At 36.6% G+C, this 19,344-nt stretch overlaps 1 protein-coding gene across 1 annotated transcript; it reads right to left on the reverse strand.

Annotated features, from left to right (window-relative positions):
* Positions 1-4,076: 4,076 nt before the first annotated feature.
* Positions 4,077-15,946, reverse strand: LOC110454186. Its single transcript, XM_021503562.1, has 2 exons — positions 15,351-15,946; positions 4,077-5,531 (listed from the first exon to the last, which is right to left on the reverse strand). Exons 1-2 carry the CDS (start codon positions 15,942-15,944, stop codon positions 4,533-4,535), a joined length of 1,593 nt encoding a protein of 530 aa, XP_021359237.1. The 5' UTR covers positions 15,945-15,946; the 3' UTR covers positions 4,077-4,532.
* Between the last annotated feature and the right edge of the window lie 3,398 nt (positions 15,947-19,344).

Consider the following 19,344-nt stretch of genomic DNA (forward strand, 5'->3'; position numbering starts at 1 on the left):
TACCTTCAAGGTCACAAGGGTTAAATATGTAAAAATCTTTAAACAACTTCTTCTGAATAACCAAGAGACCTAGAGCAATGATATTTGGCAAGTAGGTACCTGGGGCAGAGTGCTGTAAATTTCTCATATAAATGACCTTTACCCACTTTCAAGGTCACAGGGTTCAAAATTGTAAAAATGTTTAAACAACTTCTTCTAAATAACCAAGATGCTTAGAGCAATGATATTTTGCTAGAAGGTACCTTGGAAAGAGTGCTATAAAGTTTCTTCAAATAAATGACCTTGACTAGTATTCGAGGGCACAGGGGTCAAACATGTTGAAAAAATTTAAAACAACTTTTTCAGAATATTGGCCAGTAGGTACCTTGCATGAAGTGATATAAAGTTTCCTCAAACAAGTTGACAACAGTCAAATATTTTTAAAAACCTTTAAACATCTAATTCATATCAATAATCATGAGGCCCAGAGTAATGATATTTGGTATAGGTACCCGGGACAGAGTGCTATAAAGATTCCTCAAATGATTGTCCTTGACCTATTTTCAAGGACACAGGGTTCAAATTGTAAAACCCTTAAACAAGTTCTTCAGAACATGACAAGGTATTGGAAGGCAATCAATGGTCCCCGACCGGTAATGATTTCTAAATTTAACAAACAGTACACTGATGTCAGAATCTACCTACAATGTAATGTTCAAAACATAGGTGCACAGTGAGGTCATATAGACCTACATCTTGCACTCACCATCCCAAGATGTCCTTGTACACCAGATTTGCCCCTGACAAACTTTTTCAAAAGTAAAGGTAGAATGTCGAGTCATAGGTCACAATGACCTCATTCTTGCACTCTGCACTCCGCCATCCCAAGATGTCCTTGTACACCAAATCTGGTTACTCAAGGTGAAATAGTAAGATATGTCCTAGACAAACTTCTTGGATGGAAGGATGGAAGGAAGGGCGGATGGACGGACAGAGTGCAAACCTATAGTTCCCCCGGGAACCAGTGGGGGACTAATAACCAGGAGGCACAGAGGAATAATACTTGGCTAGTAGGTACCTGGGACCAAGTGCTATAAAGGTTCAAATATGTGAATACTTCTTTCGCAATACCAGGAGGCCCTGGGTGATGATATTTGACCACTAGCATACTGGGATAGAGTAGTATAAAATATCATTTAGTCTGGAACATTCTTACACCAAGGAAACTCAATATATGGAAATAATTGCAAAAGTATGTTTATTGAGAATATTTTCCCATTTTAACCAAATATCCAGGTCAGCGATACAGGACCCCTGGGCTTCTTGCTGGATATAGTTGTTGGTCACAGCGACAGTGAAGTAATCTGATGTCCAGGGTTCGAACCCCTGTCTAGCTAGTCATGCTGATTTTTAGCTGACCAGCTGTCCCGAGGGGCCAAGTGAGCTTATGCTGTGGCACGGTGTCTATCGTCTAGCATCAAGATTTTACTTTAAACCACTTCTTCTTCATAAACGACAGGCCTAGGGTGATGATATTTGTCCACAAGCATACTAGGATGAAGGGCTACCAAATTAAATGTTAAAATAAATGACTCACTCATATTCAAAGTCACAGGAATCAATCGTCTTATATAACTTTTAAACGACTTCTTCTGAATAACCAAAATGACCAGGGTGATAATATCTGGCCAGAATGCTGGGATGAAGGGCTATAAAATGTGTTCAAATGAATGACCTTAAAATATTCAAGGTCATAGGGATCAAATCTGTTAAACATTTTAATCATCTTCTTCTGAATAAGCAAAATGCAAAGGGTGATGTTATGTGACTAGTAGCATGCTCAGATGAAGATCTATCAAGTTTGTTCATGTGAAGTGTTGTCACACTTCCAGTGTCACATCTGGTCAATTGTGTATACACTTTTTAAAGTCATTTTCTAAATAATAAAAAGATATAGGGTGGCGATATTTGACAAGTTGCAATCCTGGATGAAGGGCTTTAAAGTTTGTTCAACTTAATGTGCTTGTTTGGCTTTCAAGGTCACAGGGGTCAAATATGTTTAAATCTTTTAACAGGTTCTTTTGAATGACTTTGAGTCAAGACATTGATATTTAGCCTGTTGCTTTATTAAAGTCCACTTTTAAGGTTACAATTGTGAGATCAATACCAGGTGAGCGATGCAGGCCCTTTGGGACTCTTGTTATATTTTCACAGATATGCGACATTGCTAAGAAAGAAGAAATAACAATAACAAGAGGCCAAGAGGGCCTGTATTGCTCAACTGTTTCTTTTGTTACATGAAACTGACATATAGGTAACTTCAGACCGAATTTGGTAACTAGAACACAAGACATTTTAACATCTCTTAAACTTTTCTTAAGATATTGCTGTTTTAAATTTTAAATTTTAATTTTAAAGCTTTCAACTCACGTCAACCTTTGACCCCCGACTAGCATGTAAGGAGGCTCCATCCTATCGCAATTAACTGGCAGAATTAAATGAAAGTTTTACATAATTGTTATGTCACTATATAGAGATGATTTTATGAATATCTAAGCATTCTGATAAACTAGGGATTTTTTGGTAAAAAATACCGAAAAATTGAATGTTTGTCAACTTAAACACTTTCACATTATTTGAGTCTGTGGCATTGTTCAAAACTATTACAATAAAATAATGAAAAGAAGCATTGCTAACCAAACCTACAAATATTTTATGGAATTGTATAGATATGGAATTGTATAGATAACAGTTATTATATATAAGCTAAATGCCAACAGGACACATAGTTTCATACAAAAAGAATGAAAAATTGAACCAAATACACACAAAGTCTTTATAATTAATTTATTTTACATTTTACAATAATTTTGATCCTGATGAGAGTTGTCTACCTTAAAATAAATCAGAACTTTTTGCAGAGGGATAGAATTTATACAATGACAGTTTTTTTTTTTACTATATACCAAAAACGACGGATTTCAATAAAATTATTATATTAAATTATCTGACAGAGCGTAACTTGTTTGACAACAAAAGTCGTAGCGACCCCGAGCTTATGAACTACTGTTAGCACGTGATATACATGTATGTACAGGTGAGGTCGGTGAACAAAACACATCAGTCTGCATTCCATGCGCCTCATGTACGACCTTCTTGAAGTCGTCTGATCTTACGTCAGTGTCTTCCCGTGATTTCACTAATGTCTTTGTATCATAAGCTTTATTTCTGAAATACGTGTGATTACACATTTCAAAGTTAAGTCATGATATCGGGTGTTGACATATCATCGTCACAAACGTGTTTTATTGTTTAACATATTTGACCCCTGTGACCTTGAAAGTAGGACAAGGTCATTTAGTGAGGAAACTTCATAGCACTCCATCCCAGGTACCTTCTTGCTAAATATCATAACCCTAGGTCCTTCAGTTCTTCAGAAGAACTCGTTCAAAAGAAAAAAGTTTGCAGCCGGACAGATGCCGGATGCCGCAGTACGGCATAAGCCTTCGGGCCAGGTGAGCTTAATATGCATGGGTCAATTGAGATGAATGTAAGATCATTTACCATGTGTAGACACTAGTTTGTCTCATACATTTATTTCATGCCTGTGTCAGTAATAGTCTGAGATATACTTTCAGGCTGATGCATTTGGAACAGTACCATTTCCCAAAGTCTTTTTGTTTGGCTTCTCTTAAAATTACTTTTGTTAAAATCCAAAGTGACTGCCATGACCTCCGATTGTTTAATTTCATGACTTTTGCAATATCTCCTTAGCGCTTATTTTTTATATGCCCGTCTCAACAGGTCGCATCATGGTAAATCATCTGTCCGTTAACTTTTCGGTGTCGGCTCAATATCTTAAGTAACTATTAACTGAATAACTTCAAATCTGATCAGAGAGATACCTGTTTTTATCGTCTCTACAAGGCAGTTATCCGGAACTGTGCAGAATTAAGCTTGTCTGTCAGTCCCTCTATTCACCTATAGACCGAAAGTGTACAGGCAACACCCCAGGAAGTACTATGGTGCATCTTGTCCTCGTCAACTTCCTGAGTCCAAAGATAATGGTCTATAATATGTGAAAGTTTGTNGAAGATTATGGTCTATAATATGTGAAAGTTTGTGGAGAGGTCGGCTACGTAAATACATATAGATATCCAGTACATTCAAATAGTACTTTGCATGCATATGAAATAAACAACTTGAAGGTACTATACACTTATGCTTTCATTAATACAAAATCTGTAACTTTCGTATTCTTCCTCAGAAATGAGGGGTTAGGTCTAATTATCAATCTAATTTTTTCATTCGGGTCTAATTATTATTGTTACTTTTTCACTCAGGTCTAATTATCAATCTTAACTTTTTCACTCGGGTCTAATTATCAATGTTACTTTTTCACTCAGGTCTAATTATCAATCCAACTTTTTCACTCGGGTCTTATTATTAATGTTACTTTTTCACTCGGGATCAATTATCAATCCAACTTTTTCACTCAGGTCTAATTATCAATCTAATTTTTTCATGCCGGTCTAATTAATAATGTTACTTTTTCAATCCGGTCCAATTATCAATGTTACTTTTTCAACTTCTTGTGTTATCCTCTCCACTGTGTTCTTCACCACTTGAGCATCATCTCCATATACATGTATGACCCCGACTTCCTTGGTAAGCAATCTAACACAGTTTGCTGTCTCAGAAATAAGTCTGTTGAGGTGTTCTCGCTCGCTTTCCAGGATTTGTCCACAAATCTTACCATGAACGACAGCATCATCGTTGGTCAACACCTTTTCAGTGAAACCTAGTCCCATTCCATTTCGGAAGTTTTGGACTTCGCGTGTCATCTCTTCTGTTATTTCCTCCACCACTTCAGCATCAGACCCATACACCTGTATAAATCCTTCTATATCCTTTTTCACAACTAAATCCATTTCAGCCTCTGCCAAAATATATTCCACTTTCTGTGCTCTTCCGAAGATCCTTCCACAAATCATTCGATGAAACCTCCTCTCCTCATCAGTTAACACCTTTCCTGTGAAGCTAGAGTCCAACATTGTTTTAAACTCTTTGAATTCCTGTGCTATCATTTCTGCTGCATTCTTCACATCTTCAGCATCTGCCCCACTAACATATATACCCTCAACATCATCAAAATGTATATGTAAGCGGTCTCCAAACTCTGACCTAAATCTCTCGATGTTCTCCCCTTCTCTTCCAATAAACTTTCTATAGAACATTGGATACATATCTGTTTCGTTCCCCATCAACACCTTTTCTGTGAAAAAGTCGGCCATTTCCTCTTTGATTCTTGTGACTTCCTGTGTTGTCATTTCCACTGCAGCCTTCACCATTTCTAGATCAAACCCAGAGACAACAATAACCCCAGTTTTTTTTATATACAATTGTGCCTTATTACAATGTATTCTTATTGGGTCTCCTTCCTTATCAGTGATTTCACTACAAATCAGATTGTGCATTCCAGGATTATCATCGGTGGACACTTCTGTGTAAAATAGCCTCCTCCTGATGTGAAACTTAACGTTTTCCACTTCCTGTAAAATAAATTACAGAATAACTTAAAGTAACAAATACTTTTTTCAACCTTAATATTAACAACTAAAAAAACAAGAGGCCCAGAGGGCCTGTATCGCTCACCTGAATATATGTTTAAAATCATTGGTATGAAGTAAAGATATAGCACTCCATGGTAGGTGCTGTAAGTACATATGAAATTTCAGAAAGATCCATCAAGTACTTGAGATATAGCAAGAGCAAACTTCAAACAGAGCCCCACCCCTATGCCCTGAGGGGGTCATACCCACCATTTATACAAAATTGAGTCCCCTTGACCCAAGGATGCTCCAGACTAAATTAGGATACAATCCCTTAATCCCTATGGTAGAAGAAAGATTTTAAAAGGCTTACCTCTATTTCCCCTATTGAGCCCTGCCTCTTTTCCTCTAGGGAAGTCAGACACACTGTTTATACAAAATTGGTTCCCCTTCACCCTTCAGATCAAATATGGAACAAACCCTTTCATTCCTACAGAAGAAGGATTTTAAAGAATTTGCTATATTTCCCCTATTGGGCCCGCCCCTCATGCAGCCCCCAGGGTCCCCCTTCCCCCAAGGATGCTTCTGATCAAATTTGGTCAAAAACTCCTCAGTCATTCATGACTAGTAGCGATTTTTTATGAATAGTTAACGGACGAAGGACGCTGGATACTGCCCTGGCATGGCATAATCTCCCCGGTCCTTTGGACCAGGTGAGCTAATATAAGGATACGGTTTAAATAACTATTTACTATTTGTTTGTAAAGCAATCTCTATTATGTACCTTTAGGTGCATCTGAATATACGATTGTTTTATGAATATCATATATGTATAAAACATACATTTTAAGTAAGAAACGATGTTCTTTCTACCCTGCAATATTTACATGGGAGACAACTCTTGCACATAATTATGTTCAATATGTTCGTCTGCTTTGTAAAACTTATTAAATCATTGGTTTATTTGCAATGATTCAATGATGCATTATCATTAGCAAAATGTCTTACATACAATGCATACTCGTAACTTTTCAATCAAAACCTGTAAGGTGGAGATGCATTTTAAAGCAAATGATGAGCGTCTAAAAGGCCCTTTTTTGGGCCCCGATATATTCAGATTTTCACCTCCTTTTTTTTGTTTAAAGATGTTCTATTGTATGACATGCAGAAAAACTTAGGTAAAACTTCGACCGAAAGTGGGTTTCTGGGGGTACCAAAAGGGGTATGTAAATCACAAATATACTTTGCTGTTTTCAAAATGAGCTAAAAAAAACAATATAATCCCATTTCTGTTATTGAAAACATGCATAAACTAGAAATTGTTGGCTAACAATTTGACGGGCTTTTCACTGGAAGGACTGATTTAGCCTTCTAATAATAACCTGCACAAGTCTACAGTAGCTGGCTGAGTAGTGGGGGATTCCCGGAGTGTGAAATGACGTCAGAGAAAGACTGGATAAATATAGGCAGCCAATGGGCAGTGTTGTGTGTTTTATACGAAGCTAGTCCGTAAAATATAGTCCGTCCACTATGTACGTCAGGATGATTTATTGAAACTATCTTTGTGTCTGTATCGGTTGGGTTTGCCACGCCAAAGAAAGGCTGATGTTTACCCACTGCAATAGAGGTGTAAACTGTCCACATTTTTAAGATTGGGAGTTCGTAGTAATCGATGTAGTATTACCAGCGTGTATTAGATGTCTTGATGCAAATCAAAGTACTGAGAGTACTGAAAAGCACTTCACAATCGCACAAAAATGAAAACAGTTTTTGACTTTCACCTTTGAAATTATATTTGGAGTAGGTCAAGGTCGTTCATTTGCACACACTTTAAAGCATTCATTCAAGCATGCTTTTTTGCCAAACATCGTTACCCTGGAGTTATTGGTTATTCAGAAAAAGTGGTTTCAATATTTTTACACATATGACCTCTGTGACCTTGAAAGTCATTCAAGGTCATTCATTTTTTCAAACTTGATAGTCAATTACCTAACCATGTTTTGTATCAAATAGTAGGACTCTAGACCTTGTAGAACTTTAGGAGAAGTTTTTTGAAGTCATTATCTTGAAATAGCACATATGAAGTTTGTGACCTTGATTGTGACCTTGATAGTTGATCAATGTCAACCATTTTTTCAAACCTGATACCCAGACATCTCAGAATTCTTATTATTAAATATCAAGACTCTAGACCTTGTGGAACTTGAGAAGAAGATTTTTTAAGGTATATAGTGACTTTTAACTTTGACCCCTGCGGAAAACTGGAAGTTGATATTTTTTGTTAAAAAGTATGAAAGAAAAAGTTTTCCCTTGGCTATCTCTATATGATATCCAAAGATCAACCTTGTGTTTGATATCGTTAACGAAATATATTGGTATAGGCTGTTAACCAATCAGAGTTTGTGGCGGCCATCTTGGAATATTAATGGCTCCAAAAAGTAACATAAGTTTGTAAGGGCCCCTAGAGGATTTCATGTATTTATTGTGGTTAATATTGCAATGGCAGAATTGGAGAAGAAGATCGTTGAAGTTTTAACATATTGTCAGCATTTAAAAAGATCAAAGGAAATATTCAAAATGGCATACAACGTTAGCGGTAAATGTTACAGAAAAACTAAAGACATCGAATTCATCAGAATGCAATTCTTCATCAATCTATTGAAGACTTTGTTGGCTTTATCTGTTGAAACTACCAGCAAAATATTATTATAAGATTCTATGCTTTTTGATTCTTCTTCAGAAGTTGCCCGACATATTTTTCCTTTTGATCTTGTCAGTAGGTCAATGTCATTTTCATTCTCAAACTTTGTTCGGCTCTTTCCTAGGAAGCTACAAGCCAAATAGAGATTATATACCTTTCAGTTCTTCAGAAGAAGCCATTTAAAGTGTTTGACATATCTGCCTCATGTGACCTGAAAAGGAGGTCAAGGTCATTTTCATTCTCAAACTGTGTTGTGCTCCAACCCAGGAAGCCATCAGCCAAATATGGTGAAGATTCTATACCTTTCAGTTCTTCAGAAGAAGTCATTTAAAGTGTTTGACATATCTATCTCATGTGACCTGAAAAGAAGGTCAAGGTCATTTTCATTCTCAAACTTTGTTGGGCTCTTTCCCAGAAAGCTACAAGCCAAATATAGAGATTATATACCTTTCAGTTCTTCAGAAGAAGTCGTTTTAAGCATTAGACATATCAGACTCCTGTGACCTTGAAAGTAGGTCAGTCATTTTCGTTTTCAAACTTTGTTAAGCTCTATCCCAGGAAACCATCAGCCAAATATGAAGATTCTATACCTTTCAGTTCTTCAGAAGAAATTGTTTGAAGCGTTTGACACATTTGACTCCTGTGACCTTGAAAGTAAGTCAAGGTAATTTTCATTCTCAAACTGTGTTGTGCTCCAACCCAGGAATCCATCAGCCAAATATGGTGAAGATTCTATACCTTTTAGTTCTTCAGAAGAAATCGTTTGAAGTTTTTGACATAGTTGACCCCTATGACCTTGAAAGTAGGTCAAGGTAATTTTCATTCACAAACTTTGTTGTGCTCCATCCAAGGAATCAATCAGCCAAATATGAAGATTCTATGCCTTTTAGTTCTTCAGAAGAAGTCATTTGAAGTTTTTGACATATTTGAATCCTGTGACCTTGAAAGTAGGTCAAGGTAATTTTCATTCTCAAACTTTGTTGTGCTCCATCCCAGGAATCCATCAGCCAAATATGAAGATTCTATACCTTTCAGTTCTTCAGAAGAAATAGTTTGAAGTTTTTGACATATTTGACCCCTGTGACCTTGCAAGTAGGTCAAGGTCATTTTCGTTCTCAAACTTTGTCGGGCTCCTACCAACAAAGCTTTCAATCAAATATCATGACTCTAGACCTGTCCGTTCTTCAGAAGAAGTTGTTTAAAGGAAAAGTTGACGGACGAGGATAGACGAGGGACAACGGACGAACGCCACACCATGACATAAGCTCACTTGCCCTTCGGGCAGGTGAGCTAACAAGAGATCCCAGAGGGATCTTGGCACCCACCTTTAAACCATCTTCATTAGTTCTTTGTCAGTTTGATCTTTTCTCTTCTTTCCTCTAATCTGTTTGATCGAGTCATGTTAACAGTAAATGCACCTTGGGGTAACTTTTGATCTAAACTTAATACTAATGTGTATGAAAGCCAACCTTCAAAGTGAGTTTGTCATTTCACATATTTACTAGTACAGTACTTAATGTGAAGGAAATAGAATCGATCATTGCAATATGAGAAAGATCTGTTTAGTTCTTCTTTTTATCCATTTTGTTTTTATGATCAGTCTCAAAATATAACATACACAACGAGGGATCAAGGGGAACCTACATTTAAAATTTGAGAAAGATCCCTCCCATACTTCCCGAGAAATAGCGTTAACAAACTTTCACTATCAAAATCAAAGATATCTGCCTGTCGGCCATGTTGTTTATCCGATCAGTCTCTAAAATTGCCCTGCACAGCTAGGAACAAGGGAAACCTACATATAAAATTTAAGAAAGATCCCTCTAGTTCTTCCGGAGAAATAGTGGTAACAAACCCACACTATCAAAATCCAAGAAGGCTACCTGTCGGCCATGTTGTTTATCTGATCAATCTCAAAAGTGTCACTGCACAGCTAAGGACCAAGGGGAACCTACATATAAAATTTGAGAAAGATCCCTTTGGTACTTCTTTAGAAATAGCGATAACAAACTTTCACTATTAAAATCCAAGATAGCTGCCTGTCGGCCAGGTTGTTTATCCGATCAGTCTCAAAAGTTGCCCTGTACAGCTAAGGACCAAGGGGAACCTACATAAAAAAATTGAGAAAGATCCCTCTGGTGCTTCTTGAGAAATACCGATAACAAACTTTCAATATCAAAATCCAAGAAGGCTACCTGTCGGCCATGTTGTTTATCTGATCAATCTCAAAAGTTTCACTGCACAGCTAAGGACCAAGGGGAACCTACATATAAAATTTGAGAAAGATCCCTTTGGAATTGTTTACGGACGGACAACGGATGACGGAACCACGGACCACAGACGCAGGGTGATTTGAATAGCCCACCATCAGTTGATGGTGGGCTAAAAAAGTCATTTGCCACCACAACTTCTGTAAAATGATTGATTTAATATATGAAGTTTGATTTGCTGGTAATTTTAAGTCTCCTAGCCTAGACACTCATCCTTTAGTTAAGTTCCCCTTCAGGGCCCCGCCGCCCTGGCCTCAGGGTTCGAACCATCCTCATTAATTTAAGAAATGATTGCCTTTCCTACTGATACTTCAGACTTAATTTGGTTGAAATCCTCTCTGGCATTAAGCAGTAGATGCGTTTTAAAGCAAATTTATATATAGAATTAGCTACGTTCCCATTCAGGACCCAGCCTAGTCCGAATTATTCTGATGTTTTATATGTTTTTTATATCGGTTTGTCGTCAGAACTCTGGCCCTCTATAATAATATGCGGGAAATAAGCGACCCGCACCAGGGAAATACCTTTGGTAACGCGAGAACTGGTCAAGTGATCATATGACATTGCTCATGCCCTAATTACCATTATAAACATGGGTTGGTATAGAAAACGTTGGAAAATACTGTTCGTTATGATCTTTGACACATGTTATTGATACCACATATAGTGCATAAAGAATAGATCTTTCGATCCATGTGCGACATGTGTGTGAAATTGACGATTTGTTTCTAAAATATCAGTTTGAAGAGCGACCCAGGCGCGGGTTGCTTATTTCCCGCATATTATAGAGGGCCGGATTTCTGACGTTAATCGACGACAGACCGATATCAAAAAAAAATGATAAAACGTCAGAATAATTCTGACTAGGCCCCGCCCCAGTCTTCTCCCGAGAATTTTTTTGATGCGCTATGGTATTCTTTAACCCTTCCATCACAGCACGGCGCTGTCAACCATTACCGCATCGATCGCAACTCATCTATTGTTTGCGACACCATTTCAGAAAGGAAACTCAAAACAAAAGTTATAGTTGATGTATTTAATTTTAAATAAATAGCATTACTTATTACACTGACATTGCATTATATTATTGCTCATTTTATTGCCCTTCTCTTTTTTCTTTATTGCTATTTTTTGAACAGCTACAAACAAAATAGTCGACTCAAGAAAATGGATGATTTTAGCAATTAAAACTTCAGCATTTTTTTCCCAAGAATATCAGGCATCATATATAGAAATTAAATGAATATATGTCCCGGGAATATATAAATTATAATAACATTTCCAACCAAAGGTATTTATTTGGACAAGTCCAATGCATGCGTAACGGTAAACTGGTGATGCATAACGGCTCAAAATTCATGCGTAACGGTACCGTAGCGCTGAAACAGCCTAGGGAGAACACTGCTGCACCCCCTGACCTCAGGGACTGAACCAACCTCATTTATTTAAGAAATGATTGCCCATCCATACTGTTGCTTCAGTCCAAATTTGGTTGAAATCCTATTTGGTGTTTAGAAGGAGATAAGTTTTTGAAGAAAAAGTTGACAACGGACAACGACGATGGACGACGGATGCTGCGCCACGGCATAAGCTCACTATGGTCCTCCGGACCAGGTGAGCTAATAAATAGTGAGCTTCCGAAGGGGATCGAACCCACGGTCCCAACGTCACTGTATCCAAATCGGGACACTTTTTATATAAATATCAATGTCCTTTATACCATACTATCAATTCCAAAATTGTTTGTTAATTTTTCATAAACAGATACCATCCACTTTTCATTTCTATCACAATTTGATATTTCGGGCCCGTCGTTCTATTAAAAGAAAATGAAATACCATCAGAGTTGCGTAGGCCCTTGAACCAGCGTTACTGCACCCTGAAATGTATACTTTCAGTATTTTGGCGAACATTTGGGGATAGACGACGAATATCACCAGAAAATATACATAGTTGAAATATTGTAGTGTCAACAAGTGTTCTGATTAAATTTCTTCTCAAAACTAATATTTGTTTGGGTAAAATAGACTTTTGAAAATGATATCCAAACAAATAGCGTCGCATGGCACGTAAATCAGGAAAGTCTTGTTTTGGTTATTATTCTACCTTGAAATGGTCTATGTAATGGTATAATCAGCAGCCAATAAAGCTTATATTAATTAGTAGTTTAAATGTCATGAAAAGTATTATCAAATGAAAACTGTATATATACATGAAAGTACTTCTTTGCATTGAATGACAGTTTCTTGGGCTGTTTTCTCACAAGTGTCCCGTTTTGGGTACAGTCCCGATTTGGGTACAGTGACAGTAAAGGTTCCTTGTCGAATGCTCTACCACTGTGAAACTCCTTATATATAGCTACCTCAAAGCTAGAAGGTGACCTTATATTAATCCTATGTACAATAAAATCTGCCACATAAGTAACAGTTTGTCCTCACCACAGGTACATATCGCGACTGAGAGAGAAATGTGATAAGATACCATCATATTTTATCTCTCCGTTGGATATCCGCCTAAGGCGACAGTACCCAAATCGGATCACCAAACCATCATAGTTTCATTCACTGAAAAATCTGAGGAGGAATTATATTAATCTATGGTTGTTTCAAAAGAATATCGATGGAAGTGCTTACAAACTAAATTAGCACCGGGGTTCACTTGAGATATTTATAGAACGCTCTGAAGCCACCAATCACTGTTTCACTTTTTTTTGCAAATGTCAGGACCGACCCAAATCGGCTCAAGGCTTAAAGCTTGAATTTTGCAGTATCTTAATAGGTAGTGTGACTTCAAATAAATATTTTTTGTCTGCATATTAACATTTTATGATGACCTTTAGAATTTATAATACAAAAAGCATTTCTTTACAGTACAGTAGTGGGAATTTATTCCTATAGTCCAAAGCAGAATGCATAGTCGTCGCACCGAATGCTAGACGCCTCGGCACTTGGTGAAGTCGGCACTTGGTTTCCTCGGCACTGATATTTTCGGCACTTGGTTACCTCGGCACTGTGTGAAGACAAGTCGGTACTTATTTTTTTTCTGAAATCCGTTAATCCGGTATGTCTTCTATGGAATCCATCCACCATCATATTTCTCAAATGGAAAAATATTTTTAATGAGTTAATTCTAATTGTCCGGACAATCAACTGTCGAATAGTTTAAGAGTCTATATCATTTTATCTTTAATTTAATTAATTTAATTCTGTAATTATTCTAATTTGTTGTAATTTGTGCAAATTATTAAAAAATATATAACGTGATACCCCAACTGAAACACTTTTTTGAAATGTTCAATTTTGGGTATGAAATGATGCATGAAAAGTCATTAGTTGACGTATGTTCACAGCAATAATAACACCACACTAAGAACTCGATTAAAACACTATATTTTAATCTATTAGTCATAAATCGAAAACAATAATACTAGACAATGAGAAAATTTAAAATATCTAATTATCGGGACGTATATAACATGTATATTAAATAGATTACTAAGTATATCGGGACATATATATAACATGTATATTAAATAGATTACTAAGTATAAATATTCATCAGGAAAATTTGATTATTCGGTACTTGTCTTTATATATATAATGTATAAATGTATAATGGAGCATGTACTGAAAGATAATTGCAGTTATAATTTTTAACCCAATCATAATTTTACAAATTTTAGAATAACGAAAGTTTTAAATTGGTATACATAACCATTTACAAAGAATACGATAAGACGAATACAGATAACACATCTGCAATATATCCTTCCAGTACACGTTCCATATAATTAGACTTAATTAATTCAGGTACTTACCAGACTTGCATATTCGGTGCTGCCAACGCGAGCAACTGTCGCACTGCAATGCCTCCTGACGCGGTCTTACAACACGGTTGCACGAAACACGAGTTGCCGGTGGATCAGGCATGACTCGATTAAGTGTAATACTTCAGTGTACAGGCACCTAATTTATATCCTGCGATATTCTTTCATTTTTCAATTTCATCATTGATTGGTTAATTTGATTCTTTTTGAATCAACACCTACGGATGTAATAGAAACATTGATTTGCGGCGTGTGTTTTTTAAAGTTAATACATTGCGTCAAAATGATTTCGAACTTCAAAGAAAATATGTTTCTGAAATTTACGCTTTAGCTACAACTTGTATGATCATGGCTTCGTTGTTTTCTTAATGATCACAACCACCTGTGCATGATGACAAGATACATGAATGTGAAAACAAACACTTACAGTCATTAACGCTCTACATACACTTTGTTGCAACTGAACTTGCGTGTTTTATTTTTTTAACAACAACTAAACCGTGCAATACAAAAAATAAACAAGAATGACAATAGAAGTCCATTCTTTACACGTACATGTTTTGAACATGTTAACACAACATAATGAAAACAATAACACATGAATTGGTGTAATTAAAATAGAAGACCATGTACAAGAAAAAAAATCAATTGTTGTTTTATAAAGTACCAAAATAAAAAAAAACAAGTGCCGAGGTGTCCCATTGAAAATGCCGAGGTGACCCGAAAAAGTGCCGAGGTGTCTCGAAACGTAAGTGCCGAGATGACCTGTTACCGTCGCACCGACATTTGAGTTTTGACCTTAAAAAACTAACGATCTGTAGACAAAATTGAAAAAATGTTGCATGGCTATCTATTCAGCTATTATAAGGCTACATCATTGACATAAATGATTTGTTGACACATTTATTGATTTATAAGTATTTTGCAAAAGGTGATCCGATTTGGGTACTGTCACCTTATGTTGTATTATTATGCGTAACACATTCTAAAAAGACTTTTCTTGATTTTTTGTATTAGGTTACCTTTTCTATTGCTTTGTTCACTATGTCAGACTCATCATACACTTGTAAAAAGCCAGTTTTCCAGCCTTCAGTCGTAACAATGCGCTCGGGTACAAATTCTGACAATATTCTTCTCAAATTATGTCCCTGTTTTCCGATGACAAACCTAGTTATCGTATCGTGAATAAATCTATCATCGTCTGTTTGCACTTCGTAGACTCTTAAACTTGACAGAGATTGATCTGTAAGAAACTTGACTTTGTGTGACACTTTTTCGATTGTATCCTTTAACACTTCAGCATCAGTGGCAGATATATATATGTAATTATCGCGTACACTAATTTCAGCTCCAAATCCACACTCTGAAAGGGTTGTAGCAAGATTTTGCTCGTGAACTCCTATGAAAGAACCACCGATTGTTGGAGGTATGGGCAATCTTTTCACTATCCGTCGATGATTCCAGTCCGGTACATCTGAAATACATTGTCTCAATATTCTATGCGGACAACCCAAGTCTTGAAACACAAATTTTGCTTTTCTAGCTGCAAAAAGACTTGCAACCTTGCGGTGAGCGGTAATCAATCGGTATTCGCGTGCTATCAGATGAGAAGCCATTATGGGTGTTCCTAAATCGCGGAAGGAAAGCGGAACGAAACGGAATACCGGAACGGGGCGATAACGTTAGGCCTAGTGCAAGCAAATTCGCCATGTACCTAAATTCGCCACCCTGTGACGAAAATGCCATTTGACGTCATAATACATAAGATGTGACGTAAATAATGTCACCATAGTCTTCTACACAGTTAAAGCCTTCAAATAGTTTGACAAGAAGAGGTATAAGAGGGGAAAAGTTAATAAAAAGTTAAAATATCTTGTAACACAACGAATCTAAAAAAAATGGTCTGTGCAGAGACGGGGCGCGTCTAATTACCCAATACTACCCAATACCACCCAATACTACCCAATACTACCCCATACGATCCAGTTATGNAGTTTGAAATTGGTTCACGGTTATTTAGTGTAAATTGATTACATACAAATGAAAATACCCACATCTTAACACTTATTGCAGTTAATGCAAGTAAATGAACTGACGATCCAATGCGTGTTTATGGAAATGACGATCGGAAATATCCGGCGCGATTTGATAATTCGTCAGTTTCCATTTCCATGCAATGTGTATTTACAATACAATCAATCAGTATCTTTTAAACCTGTTGTTTGCGTCTTACTTTCAACAATCTTACAACACTTAAATTGAAATACCATCTAGAAATTTTCTAGATTTATATCTGAAAGGAATTTGTTGTCTGCCTGAAAGTACTGCTGTACAATCGCATGCTGATAGTACGCAGAGACCGACAATTGTCAACAACTGGGTTTTTTTTTTACATGAAAAGGTAAGTACATGTGTATATTTACAACACCTAGCCTGGCAGTCTTTGTTGGATAAGTTTTCAAGCCCAAAAAAATCGTTTTAATTTGTCAGATTTTTCGTGCGGTGCCAATCGCTCGCCTCCAATGAAATCGCATCTATCTTCTCGTTTACGGAAATTGCCGACGGTTCCCGATTGGGTGACGCCCTGTACGGAAGCACGTTGTCGTTTATGTCTTTTTTGTGTTTTGCCCCCCAAAAATAGGCTCACGATCTTTTGGGAAACTTCTTGAGTGTTAAATCAGTTGGTGGAAATCTTTGACTACGTGCCACATGTAAATGATGACCTGCGAAAATATGTGTGCTGCCTTTGGATTGTTTCCTTTGATTGATTGATTGATTGATAGCAGATAGGTTTTACGTCCGCTTCAATACCGAGTATTTAGAGCAGACTTCCCGCCCAATCGAATAGTACTTGACGCCAAGAACACCAAATATAGAAATAAATTATATGGTCATAAAAAACACCATTTAGTCACGTGCCTAATGATTTAATAAAAGAACACAAATTAGAAAACATCCAAATTGAAGAAACATCCCCTAACCCAACACCGCCATGGTTACTAGGCCAACCAGATATTAGCACAGATATTTTAAACGCGACAAATAAAAAAGAATATCCAACAGCAGCTAAGGCAATAGCTTTATCTATTATCGATGATAAATATAAAAACACCTCAATACTATACATACGGGTCTAAAAACCCTGACAATAATAGAGTAGGAAAAGGGATTTATTCATCAGAAAATAATATAGCAATATCCGTAAGACTAACTGATAACTGTTCTGCATATACTAGCGAATTAATAGCTATAGGTTTGGCACTTAGAATTATTGACCAAGAAAAACCAGAACAAGGGGCCGTAATTCTAACAGATAGTATATCCTCGATCACTACAATTGATAGTAACTAAAAACAGTACAAGAACCACCGTACTTATTCAATTCAATCTCTTAAAAATCACGGAATTCCGGTAAAATTCGAATACGTACCAGCCCATGTAGACATTCCCGGAAATTAAAAAGCCGATTAATTAGCCACAAAGGCACTAAAACAAGAAACAATTCAGTGTGAAGTTAATTTATCTAAAGGAAAGGCATACTCTCTAATAAACAAAGCCATAGACAATAAATGGATAAAAACATGGAACGAGGAAGTGCCAAACAATGTATTACGTACTATAATAAAAGAACCAATTAAAAAAGTGAAGATGTCACAATAACAAGACTGAGACTAGGTACAACCAAACTAAGTGAAAATAGCATTATTATTATTTTTTTTTTTTTTTATCTCCAACCTGTCCCAATTGTAAAGAGAACGAAACAATAGATCATGTTTTTTGGCACTGTCACAAACATAGTCCGAATTATTCTGACGTTTTATCGACCTTTTTTTTTTTATATCTGTCTGTCGTCAATTAACGACGTTAATCGACGACAGACCGATATAAAAAAAAGTCGATAAAACGTCAGAATAATTCGGACTATCAGAAACGCAAAGAAGAAAGGAAAATATTAATAAAAGAAATGAAAGAAAATAAGATCAAAATCACGACAATTTATGAATTTCTAGCAATTAAAGAATCAGAAAAATTAATACATAAAATTCTGGATTGTTTCCATATTGCTCTGTCATTTATACTCTGCCTCGACATACACGTGCTTATGTCAACACGCCGATCATTCTGAAAAGAAAGCCCTGGACCCTCTCATCCGGACCCGATGAAAATATAATATTGGACAGCGATTTGGAAGTTTATATTTGTTAAGGACTTTATTGGTTATCATGTAGATTAACATCATGTCAGCCGATACCATGCAGCCATATCTTTCTCAAACAAAATTAATCAGTTTCTTCAAGTTACCGAAAACTAACTATCACAACTAAGTAGCCGTGTATTTCAATGTTAATCATTGTTACCATACACACAATTGGAGCTGTTCGTATCAGTACGGCTTGTATAAGATAAATATAAAAAAAATTACATTCAAACACTTCGATTACTTGTAAATTAGTTAAATGTTTGAAGGTGGCGAAACTGCCTTCACCTTTGAGCAAAACCATGGAAGGCCTGATGACGTCACAAATGTTACTGCGTGACGTCATTCAGGCGTGTTTACAACTGTGTTTATTTATAGGCATTTCAGTCAAATCTTCTTCTGTACTGGTGCCCCCTGCATTTTGATACATGCGTTTTTGGACGAATAATTAACCGAAACCCTCACTAATGTGACGAATTTGCCTGCACTAACGTTACCTATCGCCAGACAAAAGTTTTAACAATGCCAAATAAAGTAAGCGACATCAGTACATATGTTGTTTATATGACTATCATACACCTGTGTACCAAATGCAGTTTTGGTATTTGAAATATTGACCGAGTTATGATGAATTCAATTTTTACGACCGGCGGCGTGGCACATGTGTGTAGGAATTGGAGACACCTCGACCCCGATTCACTTTCGTCCTTAGAAACACACCTCGGCCCCGGCACTTTCTCGATCTAGACCCCTCGGCCCTACATATATATTGTGTATTTAAGTAATGTTTATATAACATACATGTTACATAGATATAT

This window comes from Mizuhopecten yessoensis, unplaced genomic scaffold, assembly GCF_002113885.1.
Source record: "Mizuhopecten yessoensis strain PY_sf001 unplaced genomic scaffold, ASM211388v2 scaffold7713, whole genome shotgun sequence".
Taxonomy (NCBI): Eukaryota; Metazoa; Mollusca; class Bivalvia; order Pectinida; family Pectinidae; genus Mizuhopecten; species Mizuhopecten yessoensis.

Coding starts and splice junctions, on each gene's coding strand:
- LOC110454186 (XM_021503562.1), bottom strand. CDS start 15,944: ATGGCTTCTCATCTGATAGCACGCGAATACCGATTGATTACCGCTCAC. Junction 5,532..15,350: donor TGAACAAAGCAATAGAAAAG/GTAACCTAATAC, acceptor TTTATTTTACAG/GAAGTGGAAAACGTTAAGTT.